At 42.1% G+C, this 16,881-nt stretch overlaps 1 protein-coding gene across 2 annotated transcripts in view; it reads right to left on the reverse strand.

Moving 5' to 3' along the window:
- The window catches only part of EFNA5 (ephrin A5), a 231,417-nt gene that overhangs the window by 40,498 nt on the left and 174,038 nt on the right, over positions 1–16,881 (reverse strand). For both annotated transcript variants that reach the window (XM_077347739.1, XM_077347738.1), the window contains exon 2: positions 14,714–15,006. In XM_077347739.1, the coding sequence (XP_077203854.1) occupies positions 14,714–15,006 (293 nt within the window). The remainder of the gene's footprint in view (positions 1–14,713; positions 15,007–16,881) is intronic.

Genomic DNA, 16,881 nt, shown 5'->3' on the forward strand with positions numbered 1-16,881 from the left:
GCTTCCACCCACTAACTTGCACTCACACAAATTGAAAGATAAACAAATGGGTCTTCAATTTCTTCAGATGCTGTTCATGTTGCACTTTGACAGAAAGTAGCTGAGGTATGTAATGGGAAATCCTTGGGATCAGGGCTTCTGCTAAGTAGCAGACAAAAAGCCTGTGGTGGTTGTATTTTGTTTTCCATGTCTTTCTTCAAATGCCGATCTTGCTCAGCACACCTATCGCTGTTACAAGTAAATTGCAAGAGGACATACTGCTATCCCAGACTTCCTTCTTCATTTTGTGTATCATGCAAAGCAATGAGATGCACATAGTTCTTACTTCATATTACACAGCTCATGTATCTGTAACATATGAAGCCACCCATATAAATGTGTGGAACTATGCATATATGCATATATGCATGTGCCTTTAAAAAATTATGTATTACTCAGATGAGACCTAACACAGTTCTGTGGTTGAGTCCACGATAAACAACTAAAGCCATGCCAAGATCCAGAAACCATTTCCCCACTGTAAGGATTACTTCCTTCTTTGGTGTATAGTGAGCCATGTACTCTCATCTCATATTTCCAGCCACCATTTTGTTCTGGAAATACTGGCCATTCTCCTCCTTTCTAGAGTATATGTGCTATTCAATGGTTGATGCATCACCCATCAGCACATTCCTATCCCTTCCAGCTGGGCCAACGGAGGTGTGGAGTGTCACATGTCAGTTAAGGCACTAAACAAGTGCTGGAAAGACAAGCAGTGAGGAAGCAGGAAGTCTATTGCACTGTAGAAAAACTCAGTCTCTGGAACAATGTTCTTCATTGGGAAACAGCACCATTTTATGCAAATATTAAGGTGGCAAATGATCATCTAGCCTTTTTATGAGCTTGGAGCTAGAAACGGGGTGGAGGCATGGAACTGGCTCTGTGTGTTGTGCTTCAGAGCTGGTTGCTTCCAAAATTAAAAATGACAACACATAGAAGACAGCATCTAGTGCAGGACTGCTGAAATAATAAATCTTTGGTCTGCTTCCAAGGCCAGGTAAACCAGACATTATAGAGAAATGACCAGAACAGAGAAAATATTTGTAAATCCACTGTTTATGTTTTTAGTGCAATGTTAGAAAAGGAAATTCTTATAACATCCCAAGATACAAGCTCTAGGAACACAATGTTTCTCATTTGGCATCACAGTAGAAACCGAGGAAGTAGATATTCAAATTGCTTGTGCACTTGCTGCTGCCTAACAACTAAAGCTGTTTCAATTTCACAACTGAGTTTCCTGCCTCTCCAGTTAAAATGTTTGTAAATGTTTTGAGACAACACAGCTGCTCTGCCAATGACTTCAGAGGGCTTGCACACCAACAAGAGATTGTTTTCAGTCTATTATAATCCAATGCAGGGTAGAGCAGCAGGCAGATATTTTGCTTCTGTTAGCTGGAAGTCAGAGCTTAAAAAAAAAGTGTGTGTGAAATATGGGCCTGATTTTGTTTCAGCCTCTCTCTGCTTTGTCCATTAGCCATTTTTACACTGCAAAGGACATAAACCAGGCTGTGTCTCCATTTCAATTTTTATCAAACATATGACTAATTCTTTCTGTAGATGCACTGAATTGATATGCTATGTATAGTAAAATACATTCTTCCTCATATGAATTGCTGAAAACAGCTAATCTTTATTTAACTGTTCATAATGACTGTATTTCCTGTGGCAGCAAAGAGGAGGATAGTATTCCAGAAAGTACTTTGGCAGGCAATCTACGTGTTAATACAACTTGGAGAAACATTTGTGATTATTATAAAGTTCTAATTTCCGCTTTGATTCCCATGTCTGACAGGGACTAATTTACACATTTTTTTCTGAAGCTACCACTGAGTGTTTCAAAATATGAAGGTGTACATTGTGCTGTTGCCGTGTCTTCCAAAGTTTTTTGCCCCAAATAAAGCATGGTGCTTAGCAACTTACATGCTCCATGCATTTATCATCACTGCACATTCATCTGCAATATTAACATGCCAGCATCATGAACCTAGATCCCTGGTATACTGATATTTCATGTACCAGCACTAATTACTCAATTTATATTTGAAACCAATTCTTTGTAATCTCATATATACTTTTAAAAAGATGCATGCTTACAACAGAGAGGCTGTTTATGCACTGGACGTTTCATGCTGGGCTGCAGGCTAGAGTTTTAGTCGTGGCAGGTTGCCCCACCTCTTCCTGCACCCACACGGGGGAGCATTTGGCCTGGTGCACCTCATCCGCCCCCGATTTGTGCTCCTGCATGGGAGCTGGAGCAGTGAATTTCCCAGTGCATAAATGGTCAGAGTGTGGTATATAATGTTGGATTTTGAATGGAAAGTTTGTGTTTAACCCCCCCCCCCCCCACTCTACCATGAAGCTCAGTGGTCAACCACTCTTTCTCAGCCAAAGCTACTTCACAGTGCTGTGTGGATAAATGGAGGAAAGGAGAGCTATATATTCAACTTGGAACTATACACAGAAGACCGTGTCACCCTCCATGGCCCCCCTCATCCCACCCTCCCCAATGCCAGAAATAGCCAGGAACAGTACCAGGCCATGCATTCACCACTGTTACCACCATCCCCTGCAGTTAAATTAAAATGAAAGTACCTATCTCTCTGGAGTCCAGTTATTGCAACATGCAATGAGCCTCAGGCGATTGTAAGCCACTTTGAGACTCCGGGTAGAGAAAAATGGCATATAAAAACCAGCTCTTGTTCTTCACTGGTCAGATAGCAACTGGAGTACTGTGTGCATTTCTGAAGGCCTTACTTCAAAAAGGACATGGACAAAATTGAGAGTAAAGTGACAAGCATGATCCAGGGCCTGGGGACAAAAGCCTATGAGGAAAGGCTGAGGGACTTGGGAAAGTTGAGGCTGAAGAAGACAAGGTTGAGAGGGGACATGATTGCTCTCTAAGTATTTGAAAGGTTGTCACTTGGAAGTGGTGAGGTAGCAGTTCCCGTTGGCAGCAGAGGAAAGGACTCACACTAATAGATTTAAACTACATGTAGAAGGATACCAGTCAGATAACAGGACACAATTTTTCACAGAGTATTTCAGCAGTGGAATCGGCTGCCTAAGGAGGTGGTGAGCTCTCTTTCACTGGTAGTCTTTAAGCAGCAACTGGACAGATACTTATTGTGGATGCTTTAGGCTGATCCTGCATGGAACAGAGGATTGAGACTAGATGGCCTGTATGGCTCCTTCCATGATTCTAACTCGAGAGATTTCCATGGAACTACAAACCTTTCTAAGTTTTGCAACATGATTTGAAGACTTTACACATTACATACATACAATGCAGTAAACTCATAGAAGCAAACTTTGCAGTAAACATAACATGCAATGCAGTTATGGTTGTCAGGTTTGGGTTGGAAAAGATTTAAGAGACTTTGGGCTTGAATCTGGCAGTGGGTGGGATTTAGAGTATGGAGGAACTTCAGACTACAATGCTATGGAGACCTCCCTCAAAAGCAGCCATCTTCTCCAGGGGATGGAAATGAACTATAATTCTAGGGGATCCCCAGATCCTACCAGAGGCCTCAATTCCCTACATACAGCGCTGGCTTAGTAGCATCGATTGGAACCAATAAACCAATGAAATCAGGCCAGCTGTGTTTCAGCAACAGAAAAGGAAGAACAAGAGATCTGCTACACAAAATCCGAAAAAATCAAAGGGAAATTTAAAGCATATTTAGACATGCTGAAAGATCAACACAGAAATATATTAACTGAACAGGACAACATCAAGAAAAGATGAGTACCAATCCAGAATACATGCTGCAAGGTCAAACATGACTTGGATAACCATGTCCCTGTTTGATTATCCTTCTATTAAATTGTTATATCATTGTTACTATTATCATTACCATTGTTGTTATATTTTTATTCACTATGTAAAAGTGAATTTGATGTACAGTAATTTCATGTTCTATGTAAATCGCCCTGAGCCTCAGGGGAGGACGGTATATAAATGTAATAAAATAAAATAAATAAAATAAGCACTAACAGACACATTGCTTCCATGCATCCACTTCCTAGTTTACTGCTTTTATATATCACACTAAGCACGAGTGAAGAGCCTCTTGTGGCGCAGAGTGGTAAGGCAGCGACATGCTGTCTGAAGCTGTTTGCCCATGAGGTTGGGAGTTCGATCCCAGCAGCCGGCTCAAGGTTGACTCAGCCTTCCATCCTTCCGAGGTCGGTAAAATGAGTACCCAGCTTGCTGGGGGTAAACGGTAATGACTGGGGAAGGCACTGGCAAACCACCCCGTATTGAGTCTGCCATGAAAACGCTAGAAGGCGTCACCCCAAGGGTCAGACATGACCTGGTGCTTGCACAGGGGATACCTTTACCTTTATGCACCTGTGAGCCACATCAGCCCCGCCCCTGAAACACTCATCATCATTGATGTGAAGTCAGTGCTGTGCTGCCAGCTGAGCACTGTGCCTTCTGTTTTGCAGTTCCCTCCTTATCTTCCTCCTACATTGTTCATGACGCTGTGGTGACAGGGAAGGTGAACTGGTCAGCAGATTGCCACATTGTGCTGAGGAGGTATTAATTAATTAATTAATTAAATTTATATACCGCCCTCCCTGAAGACTCAGGGCAGTTCACATAAAACAGAACAGAAACAATACAGATAACTTAGATTAATTGGCCCCAAGCTACACGGGGTTTTTAAGGTCTATGCCAGAACTTTGATTTGAGCCCAGAAGTAAACTGGGAGTATATCAGGCAAAACCACCCCAATTGCTCCGCTCAAGGGCTCATATGCGTCGTGTCTTGTACTGATACTTAGCTGCAGATCCATGGCTGGCTCCTCAGACATTGTTTCCTCGTGCAGTGGTCTCTATCACTAGCTGTGGTTCTGGGTCAGGTCCTCAAAGGAGTCCTCTGCATTACTTTGCTCAGCTGGAGCTGGCTGGTCCATGACACCTACTTTGCTCATATACACAATGACATAGATACACAAGATCTTGTGAAATACACCTAGCTGAACCAGTCAGCCTTCAGCCATCTCCACTTGAAATACATTTGGAGAACTGCCTTGCGATACCCCAGCCTAGCATGGAATAGGCTGCCTAAGGAGGTGGTGAGCTCCCCCTCACTGGCAGTCATCAAGCAAAGGTTGGATACACACTTTCCTTGGATGCTTTAGGATGCTTAGTGCTGATCCTGCGTTGAGCAGGGGGTTGGGCTAGATGGCCTGCATGGCCCCTTCCAACTCTATGATTCTATGATTCTATTATATCCCTTAGCCTGGCCCAATACAAGCTGAGCTCTGTGAAGCTATTAATGAGCAGAGAAAATTCCATGACCTCATGATCAGCAACACTCGTCTTCCTGTCCCATATCGTATATTGGAGAGATATTTAGAGAATGAAGGAATGGTTAGGTTCACCTAAAAATCTGTATATGATATGTCTGACTTAATACAAGCAGTTATTGCCAACTTTCCTTGTGTTTTTGCGTGCACAACAGCTGTGACACAAATTTTGCACAAGATCCAACCCACTGAACTCACTTCCTGAACATTTTACATTTAGTGATAAGTGAAATTTGTTCTAAATGTTACCTGAGTTAACTTCACAAAGAATGTTATTTGGTTGTACATGTGGTCATTTAATGAATGCAGTATATTGAACGTTGAACATAGACTAGCCCTATGTCATATCAAAGCAAGAATCAGTTGTAAAAAGGCACCTTTAAAATAATATCTCTTAGTACATTTTCCCACGTTCCATACCCCTTGTTAACTCATTAAATCAGAATCACAGAAAACATGTCTTTTATTCTCCTATGAGGCAGACTGGCCTACTTCCAGTTTGTGATGAAAAGGAAGAAAAAAAACTTTATCTCTTCCTTTACAGAAGAGAAGAAAGCTAGTATCAATTGAGCATATTAACTGTGGAAAGAATTAATTCATCCCCTCACAAGCAAGATTTTCTACAATATACTCATGAAACAATTCTCAAAGATGCAGATTTGTAGCACACCCCATCTCCATTTATACTCCCCCTTTCAATGTGTTAATGACACTTGAATTTTTGAACAGCAGGAATCTAAATAATCTCTTTTCAATTTATTATATGACAAGCATTTAGGGGAAAAAAACTGTCATACAACTTAGACCAGTATGAGTTCTGCTTCCATCTTCATTTTGTTATACAGATATTTCTCTATGCTCAAATTATGCAACAGCTTTTAACACTCCCTTTGAGAGTTTTAAGAACACTACCGACATCAAAATCTATTAGACAGTAGTAAGTGCTCCAGCTTTTCTTTTACTAGCCCAGCACTTAATTCTTCTAATAGCAGCCTGTCTTTAATCTACACACCAGATTAAGCACAAATTTTCGTTTAAAGGTCAGCTTGCTTGTATCTTTAATGTTTCACAAAAATACCAATAATAAAATAAAAACACACATCTATTAAATTTTTCCCATTGCTCTGATTTCACTCAGAATGTCTAAAGCAACTGGGTGACCAAACTTTGTTGTTGTTAGGTGTAAAGTTGTGTACGACCCATTGCAACACCATGGACAATGATCCTCCAGGCCTTCCTGTCATCTACCATTCCTTGAAGTCCATTTAAGTTTTTACCAACTGCTTCAGTGAGTCCATCCAACCACCTCATTCTCTGTCATCCCCTTCTTCTTTTGCCCTCAATCGCTCTCAATCGCTCCCAGCATTAGGCTCTTCTCCAGGGAGTCTTTCCTTCTCATGAGGTGGCCAAAATATTTCGGTTTCATCTTCAGAATCTGGCCTTCTCAATTAAGACATAAGACTTTGACAATCACAGATACACACATTCAGCATGTTTGTGTAAGTCAATCTAAAATTGACTTTCCCGTCTACCTGCGGGACCGCTTGGTTGCTTACGCCCCCCGCAGGGCACTCCGCTCTGCAGGTATGAATTTACTGGTTGTCCCGGGCCCACGGGATGTGCGCCTGGCCTCGACCCGGGCCAGGGCCTTTTCAGTCCTGGCCCCAACCTGGTGGAACGAGCTCCCAGAAGAGCTAAGGGCCCTGCAGGATCTACCAGCTTTCCGCAGGGCCTGTAAGACGGAGCTCTTCCGCCAGGCATATGGTTGAGGCCAGGGCAGCTCTCCCACTAATCCATCAGAGGATCCCCTCCAATATTGAGATCTCTAACATCGAGATCATGGTTAGATGTATTGTATTGGTGCCACCCTCTTCTGAACATTATTCTCTCCACCAGGCTGAACTAAGATCAGAATTGTGACCACCGCCGCTATATGTTATGTGATATGTTATATGTAACTTTTAATTGGGGTTTTTATGGGGATTTTATTGTGTTTTAACTATTTATGTTGTAAACCACCCTGAGACCTATTGGGAGAAGGGCGGTCTAAAAAATTAAATAATAATAATAATAATAATAATAATAATAATAATAATAATAATAACAACAACAACAACATATATTTTGTAAAACTTAGTTACTTTGATCAAAGTCAGGGTTAGAAGAAAGAGTGGTTGTAAACAAGAATTTTTATTGTAGCTTATTTAGATTCAGGTGAAATAGTAAGCAATTTATATTGAAAATAGAGATAAGTAATTTTATGTTGAATGTAATACATGAGGAGGACCGTTATGAATATTGGTTTGGACTTGTTTTCACAATTCATACAAATAAATACTTTACAAATGAAAAAAAAAAGAATCTGGCCTTCTAAGGAACATTCAGGGCTGATCTCCTCTGGGACTGTCCGGTTTGTTCGCCTTGCAGTCGAAGGGACTTGCAAGAGTCTTCTCCAGCACCAGAGTTCAAAAGCCTCAATTCTTTGACGCTCAGCCTTTCTTATGGTCCAACTTTCGCAGGCATTCATTGCAACTGGGAAGACCATAGCCTTGACTAGATGCATTTTCGTTGGCAGGGATGATGTCTCTGCTTTTTAGGATGCTGTCTAGATTTATCATAGCTTTCCTTCCCAGGAGCAAGCGTCTTTTCATTTCTTTGCTCCAGTCCCCATCTGCAGTGATCTTGGAGGAAAATAAAATCTGTCACTACCTCCATTTCTTCCCCATCTATTTGCCAGGAATTGAGAGGGCCAGATGCCATGATCTTCGTTTTCTTGATGTTGAGTTTCAAGCCAACTTTTGCACTCTCCTCCTTCACCCATGTCAAAAGGCTCTTTAGTTCCTCTTCGCTTTCTGCCATTAGAGTGGTATTATCTGCATATCTGAGGTTGTTGATATTTCTCCCTGCAATCTTGATCCCAATTTGTGACTCATCTAACCCAGTCTTTCTCATGATGTGCTCCGCATAAAAGTTAAATAGGCAAGGCGACAGTATACAGCCTTGCCGAACTCCTTTCTCAATTTTGAACCATTCAGTGATTCCATGCCCAGTTCTCACTGTTGCTTCTTGACCTACATATAGGTTTCTCAAGAGACAGATAAGATGCTCTGGTATTCCCATCTCTTTAAGAACGCGCCACAATTTGTTGTGCTCCACACAATCAAAGGCTTTAGCATAATCAATGAAGCAGAAGTAGATGTTCTTCTGGAACTCCCTAGCTTTCTCCATGATCCAGCGTATGTTGGCAATTTGATCTCTAGTTCCTCCACCTCTTCGAAATCCTGCCTGTACTTCTGGAAGTTCTCGGTCCACATATTGCTGGAGCCTAGCTTGTAGGATTTTGAGCATAACTTTGCTAGCATGAGAAATGAGTGCAATGGTGCGATAGTTTGAACATTCTTTGGCATTGCCCTTCTTTGGCATTGGAATGTAAACTGACTTTTTCCAATCCTGTGACCACTGTTGAGTTTTCCATATTTTCCAAACTATGGGTAATCAAACTATGAAAGACAAAATTCCTTGAGTCACTTGAGTATCTAGTTTCTGCTGTTCATTTTTCTACTATAAATTAAAGGGGATAGTGATGATAATAATTTAACCCTGCAAACCTTGAATTATGATTTTTACATTGAAGTATTTTGATATGCTAAACAAGTTTTCAAGTCAGTTTCATTCCTTAAAGTCAGTTCATGGCAGAAAAGAATCTGCCCAATAAATTATGTGCTTGGTGTAGTGGTTAGGAGTGTGGACTTCTAATCTGGCGAGCCAGGTTTGAATCTGCGCTCCCCCACATGCAGCCAGCTGGGTGACCTAAGGCTCGCAACAGCACTGAGAAAACTGCTCTGACCGAGCAGTGATATCAGGGCTCTCTTAGCGTCACCCACCTCACAGGGCGTCTGTTGTGGGGAGAGGAAAGGGAAGGTGACTGTAAGCCTCTTTGAGCCTCCATCGGGTGGAGAAAAGCGGCATATAAGAACCAACTCTTCTTCTTCTTCTAGAAGTGTAAATACAGTTTTCTGAGTTCAAAATAACATAGGACACAAATGAGATTCCTAGCAAAAGATAACAATGGAATGGATTTTGTTATGATTGCTGTCCTTTTTGCTACATGAAAGCCAATGTGTACACTGCTCAAACATACATGACCTCAGGAACCCTAAGATCTCAGTCACAAAGGCTGTTACCCAGAAGTGTATCATCCATCCAGTATGCATATTTCTCATTCTTGTGACGGTGATGGAAGCTGTTTGTTTATTCAGTGCTGGCTCAATTCATGTGTGCAGTGGTAGGGAGATGTTTGTTTTCCCAGTAAAAAGGAATCATATGTGAGGGAGGTGAGCCTTCCTTGTCTTATCTTCCCATGTTTCCTCACTTTAGGAACTTCTTTCCCAGCCCAAGTCATTTCCAGTATCAGATCCAACCTAAGAGAACTGCCAGGCAATGAAGTGGGGAGTATCAATGTGAACAAAACTTTGTTCGCTTACATTGTCTTTTAGATCTGTCACATCTAGTTCTAATCTTACTGGCATATTTCTAGAATTTAAGGTCATGCTACAGTTTCAGATTATTGTGGCCATCGCCACACAAGTGGGTCATAGTTTTTATGTTTTTCCAGAAGCTTCTGGAAAGCTGAAGACAGAGGGGCAGATAAATGCAGGTTGGCTGTTGGGAGAGAAGGGAGAATGAAAAGGGGGCTTTCAGGAAGGGCAAGAGGAAACAGTGGTAGTGGAGATGAGTTCCTTTGTGAGTTCCCACTTGTTCTGTACCAATTTTCTATTTCATGAAATAGATTAAAATGTAAGTGGCAAAAATAGAAAAAGAACTTTCTATGCTCTAACACATAGCAAAAAAAAATAATTTAATGTGATAAAAGGCCAATATGCTACTTCTAAACAATCATCATTTTACTTATAATTTTGTGCTATTTTGCCTTTCATTTAAAATGTAATTTCAGTTGAATAGAAAAAAAACTCTGAACAATTACTTTTATGATAAACTCTGACAGCTAAATAATTCTGCTAAATAAAGGTAATGGAAGACAAAACACCGAATTTGAACACAAATAATGAAAATGAGTTGTAAACTTAAAGATGATGATGATGATTATAAAGATAGAAGTAGCTGATATAATTCAGTGGATTTTGCATTTCTTATTAAACAGGACTTCAGGTAGTTAGAGCCATTGAAAATTCTCATCTTGAAAGCTTACATACATAGTAGTCTCAGAAATGTAGGATGATCATTTGCTGAACTTGTCTTCTCCAAAAGCCAACAGAACATAATAAAACAGTAAGGGGCTGACAAGCGAAGTGCCTTCCGATTGGTCCCTCACCACGACAGACCAAAATTCCATCCAGCCAGGGGCAATCTGGAGAAAAGGCTGCCAGTCTGCTCCTGACCACCAAAGGGAGAGGAGGTCAGTAGGGCTGCCAAGGGGGATGAGAACGGAGGCTTGGACAGGATGCACCAGCCCTTTTCGCCCCAAGGCTGTCCTAACTGTCATGTCCAACTGTAATTTTGCCTCAGAACCCTGACAGAGCTGGCAGGAGGCTGGATAGTGCGCTCCCTCCCCCCTTCAAGCCTCCTGTGAAGGAGCCTCTGATTAGCCCCTGACTGAGGGGAGGGGGGCGATTCCAAGAGCAACCCAGGGAAGCCTGAGGCCATGGGGATGGGCATTCCTTCTGAGTGGGGGGGAGGAGCTTTCCCCTTCTGCCAAACAGGGAGGCCACAGAAAAGCCCCATCTCACTTAAAATACTGCTCTGGCCGGGGGTTAGATACAGCCAAGCCATGTGTCTTTCTTCTTTGCAACTCTCTGCAGATTTGAGGCCATTGCACAGCGTTATTCTGCAGATGAAACTGGTTCTTTTGTCTCCTGTTTCATCTGCACAACAACCCTGTGCAGTAGGCCTCAAATCTTTCAATTCAATTCAACCTATGTGGGAGGCCTTAAATGTTTTTTCTCTACCACAGCCCTGTCCAAAGTAGCCCTTTCTGCCTGGGGAGCTGATCTTTATACTCTGCAGCTGAGCTGTAATTCCAGGAGCTCTCCAGGCCACACCTGTAGGTTGGCTACCCCTGGGTTGGAAATATTCCTGAAGGTTTGGAGGTGGGACTTCAAAATCATACAATGCCTCAGAGTCCAGCCTTCAAAGGAGCCATGTTTGCCTGCAGTTGGTAGGGAGTGGTGCAGGAGTGTCCCTCCTGGCCTATGGGTTATGGCCAGCCCTTACCAGCAACTGTTTGTATTCTGGGGCACAGACAGGTAGACCAGCATCAGTCCTGTGAGTCTGGAAAGTGCAGGAAGATCTAAATAAATATTTACAGCCTGAAATTGTAAATAGTGAACAAGTAAATGACTTTTTTCAACCTTGGCCTGGCAAATAAAAAACCTTACTAAGGTCAAGACTGCTGTGCACAGAGAGTCTTCCTCTTAGGATTGCCAGGTTCCCTGTGAGGCTCTCTTGCCGCTTGGAGTGGAGAATGCATTTAAAGAAGGCAGTCACTTTAAATGCCTCAGACTCATGGAGCTGAAAAAAATTATAATTCCTAAATATATACCGAATCTGAACACCATAGGGCTAATGGGATATGGGAATGTTGGGAAACACTGATATTTTTTGGGCTCAATATATTCAAATCTGAAAGATACCAGGTGGGGGGGGGATATTTTTGTACACCCCCACTTATATTGCCTTGAACTGCCTTGCCTGCAAGAATACCATCATCACCCTCCTTGACTTATTTCCTACAAGGTCCCTCTCAAAATTCCACCTTTGTCTTTGGAAGAACCCTTTATGTCCTTACTTGTCATTGAAAACAAACCTGTCAGTGAAATGATCATATTTTCTTCCTAGTTTATTCAGATAGCATACTGTATTAGTGTGGAAACAGGGAGTAGGTAGAGCCTCCTGGCCCTTGGGGAACAAAGACAGAGAGTGAGGCCAACTCAAGTAGACCTGCTGTGCAAGTCTGGCCAAAGGGTCACAAGTTAGGCTTTTGGGCCTAGGCTGTAAGTTTGAGTTGTCAATAAAACATGTTGACCAATAGCATGGCATGCCCTATGTTTACTGACATGGGGATGGTTGAAATCCTCCTCACTGGAAGGCACCACATCTCTAGCCAGACTGGAATGAGACTTGACAGCTACAACTGGAATAAACTCCAATTTCATCTGTGGGCCCTGAGATGCTCAGGAGAAAGGTGGGTATATAAATATTTAAACTAAAAAAAACATAATTTAATATCATTTGCTGTGACAGGCTCAAATGCCATTTGTCTACTATGCACAGAACAGAAAAATATATTGGAGTTTGTCCTATCACAAGATGCAATTCTTCAGTCCTGCCTTCAGAAAAGGAATGAGAACAAGCCATATATTTGTCCATTGCAGCATACAGATGTTTCAATTTAGCTGTGCATGATGTCTGATTGTATGCTGTTTTCCCATATCCTCTGTTCTTTTTGTCCTTGATTTTAGATTCTATTCTTGAGGCAGAGATCTTTTGTCTTGTATTTTGTTTAGGGCCACACATATTGATGGCACTATACAAATATATGTGAAACAAAAAAACTAGCAAAATTTCAACTGGGATCTGATTTAGGTTTTAAAACTAACACCTTACTTAGCTTAAAATGTGGTACATATATTGTTATTAAAATGCTTAAAATGTATTTGTACTTGTAGAGTCTACACATGTGAACTGCATGAAATCTACTTACTAAAGCAAAATAATTTTAACAATCTTACTAGGAAGTAACATGACTCTGAGGTCATCAAAATCTTAAAACTACAATCCCTTATTTAAGTCACTGTAATGTTTGTATACAGCCACAATGCTGTTTCAGTTCTAGAATTTGCTTCTCCCACTAACTCACCTCTAAACCAAATATCTCTGCAAAAATGCTTTGATGCTAAAGCAGTATGTTTTCATTTACTGATGCAGGTGTGTGAATTCCTTTAGGGTAATTTATTATTATTATATTTATATACCGTCCTCCCCGGGATTTGCTTGGAAACCTGCTCCCACTGCATTTTGTATCCCCCAGCCTAGCAGGCCAAAAGGCCCTCATTAGGAAGCCCTCCACCACGATCCTATGCCCAGGGCCCTCTCACCTGCTGCTGGCTCCAGGCACTGAGGCATCTGAGAGCAAAGAGGCTAGAGTCCAGGGACAGAGGGTGAGAGCTGCAGGGGCAGGGCCAATCAGGGCATAGCTGGCTGCACCCTGATTGGCCCTATTCCAACATGGACACGTCCCACCCCCTAGGCTGTTTCAGAAATATATAGAGGAACAACAATGGATAAGGATTTGTATTTATAGCCCACCCATCTTTAGCCAATCATCTTGGGGCAGCTTACAACACTGTAAACAATAAAACCATTAAACTATATAAAAACACATAAATAAATTTAAAACTACTGAAAACTAGCAGCATGATTGCAAGTCAATTCATTGTATGATATCCCTCCATAGCAGGGAGGATGTAGGAGGAGAACCCCAAGCCGGTACGAGAGACCCCTGTGATGTTCTAGTACTTCTATGCCTACTGGCCTCAATCATATACCTGACGGAAGTTCTCTGTCTTGCAAGCCCTGCAGAACTGTACTAGCTTTATCAGGGCCTTGATGTTCTCTAGGACCCCATTTCACCAGGTGGGGGCCAGGGACAAAAAAGTCCTGGCCTTTGTTGAGGTCAGCTGCACTTATTTTGGACAAGGGAGTACTAGTTGGTTAGTGGTAGCCGACTGTAGCATTCTGTGGGGGACATATTCAGACAGGCGGTCCCTTAGATGGGATCCAACACAGTGTGGTTATATTGCAAGAACATTACTTCAGTTTAAATGATACAGACTCACTGTTAACATAAAGTTTATAGCTGCCCAGCTATGAATATAGGAAACATAATAATGTATAACATCCCAACTTCTTTCATCTGCACGACCATTACAAGTACAGATCACACTTTTCTCCTTTCAAGGAAGCCTCAAATCCAACAACAAGCACATGGCTTCTTGCACTGTACCATGTACCAGTTCAACAAGAACTCTAGAACATCTCCCTGAACCTTCACTGAAAAAGCAACTGAACACTCCTGTTCTTAAAATGTGTGTGAAAAATACTGAATAGCTCCAACAATGCACATTTATTTCACATGAATGCAGCTGTCTACATAATTCAATGTGTGAAAGAAAAATGTCTTTTTAATTTCATTTGTGTTCCCATATTCATGGCAATTTTGTCTGGGGATTCTCAAACCTGCACATCTGTAGATCATACAGATTGTCCTTTCTGACCAGGTGAAAAACTGCAATAGTTTCCTCCAGCTGCTATGCACCAATGATAAATTTCCTTATACTCACAGATGTAGAAATATTCCCGTCCTGGCCTGAATTCAAATCCTAATGAGAAGGGAGTGAAGAGCTGGAATTTTTCTGAGAACTTTAATGGTCCATTTGGAGAATGAGGTCGGTTGCACTCCCACCTCTTGAATCCTTTGGAGGTGTGATCACAGGAACTATAGCCATCAAAGTTCACCATGTAAAGTATGTAACGCTCAGTCTTATCTTCTGGCACAGAATCCTCATAATGAGGGCAGAATACATCCAAATAGTCATTGATGCAGACATCAATGTGGTAGTCACCCCGCTGGAATCTAAAAATGATACAAAGGAAAATGAGCTTAGTTCATCTTGCTACAAAACACAACCAAGTTATTTTCCCCCAATCATCTTTCTTCCTTTTCACAGAAAAACAATGTTGTTTAGGAATAGTTCAAGAAATAACTTTAGCAAGTTTTTTTAAACTTTGTGTTTCCATATCTAGAGAGTAGTCTCTCTTCCCTTGTGTTTTTTATAGAGAATCAGTATCACATTTCTCTATTAGAAAGGAAAACCTGAATGCAATACACTTACAAAAAGTGCAATACACTTACATCAAGGTGGGATATATATCCACTATATATATATTTTAAAACTCTTTACAGATTTGTGTACATTTCCTACAATCTCATTCATCTTTACTTTTTCATGTTTCATAACTTAGTTAAGATCCAAGAAAACTTGTTAATTTTTGAAAGATTTTGAAAAGTAATATAATTCCACCATCAACTTACACAGAGGAGATACGGCTGTTTAATTTTCTTTAAAAGTATAGATTTATGAATTATCAGCACTTAGAGAACAGTTGAAATAAGAGCCAGATGAGAAAGGCAGTACAACCTACAAAGGCAGAACTTTTGCCAGCATTTAAAAAAAATAAATGAGCCATGTTAAGTATTTGCAATTGTAGTAAAGTTGTTTTTGCTATCATTACAATAGTACAGGAACTCAGTGCCAAAGGACTTTATGTTGGAGTGAGAAAAATCTTCTTAGGGTCTCTGGCCCAAAGAAAATATATCTGGCCTCAACCAGAGCCAGGGACTTTTTGATTATGGCTTCAGACTGGTGGAACTCACTGCCTGAGGAGATCAGAGGCCGGTGGGACCTTCACCAGATTCAGAGGGCTTGCATGACAGAGCTATCCCACCAGAGATATGATTGATTGAGTAGCAACACCAATAATAATAGAAAACACTGGCCCAACTCCACCAAACAGAAAATCTTTGCTGTACCTCTGAATATCTCCCCCTCTACAAAGAAAAGCCACACGGACTCATCTGGTGTGGCTTTTGCTGCTGTGGGGGATGCACGTTGGGAGGAGGACTCACTGTCGAGTTGGGAGCGCCTGGCAGCAGAATCCCCTGGGCAGGCAGCAGTCAGTTATGCATTGGCATGTGAGGAGGGGGTGCCTGGCCTTTACAAGAAGATACCCGGTAGAGCTCTGCCTCTTCCCCCCTCCCTCTCAGCTGGTCTCTGTGTTTATTATTTTGAATGTTTTAATTTTAATGGAAAAAGAATTGTTTTTAACTATTATCATGTTGTGCATTTTATAGGGGCTTGAAATATGAAATGTTAAATATACCCTGCATTTCCGAAGACATAGCAGAATATAAATTCCATAATCTTTAAACAGCCCGTGGCGCCACGGGCACCACGGACTAAATAATTCGTTAAGCCCCCTAGAGGTGGGCTTTGTCCGTGATGAGGAAGGGTCCGGGTTGGACCCTTCCTCACGACAGACAATTGGAGGGACCAATCGGCAGGCGCGAAGCGCCTGCCGATTGGTCCCTCCGATTCCCAGCCTGAGCAACTGCGAGCCGCGCGCAGCGCGGCTCGCAGTTGCTCCCGGACTGATGCGGCGAGAGGCGCGAGGCGCCTCTCGCAGCGTCAGACCGCCGCCCGAGGGAACCCCCAGCAGTCGCGCGAACCGCGGCTGCTGGGGGTTCCCTCCCTGCCGGTCTGACGCGGCGAGAGGCGCGAAGCGCCTCTCGCCACGTCAGACCGCCGCCCGAGGGAACCCCCAGCAGTCGCGCGAACCGCGGCTGCTGGGGGTTCCCTCCCTGCTGGACTCACGCGCCTTCTCCCCTTTCAAAACCCCTTTTTATAAAGGGGCTTTGAAACTAGTAATAATAATAAAAAGTGGCTACCAA

This window comes from Paroedura picta, chromosome 7 (genome assembly GCF_049243985.1).
Source record: "Paroedura picta isolate Pp20150507F chromosome 7, Ppicta_v3.0, whole genome shotgun sequence".
Taxonomy (NCBI): Eukaryota; Metazoa; Chordata; class Lepidosauria; order Squamata; family Gekkonidae; genus Paroedura; species Paroedura picta.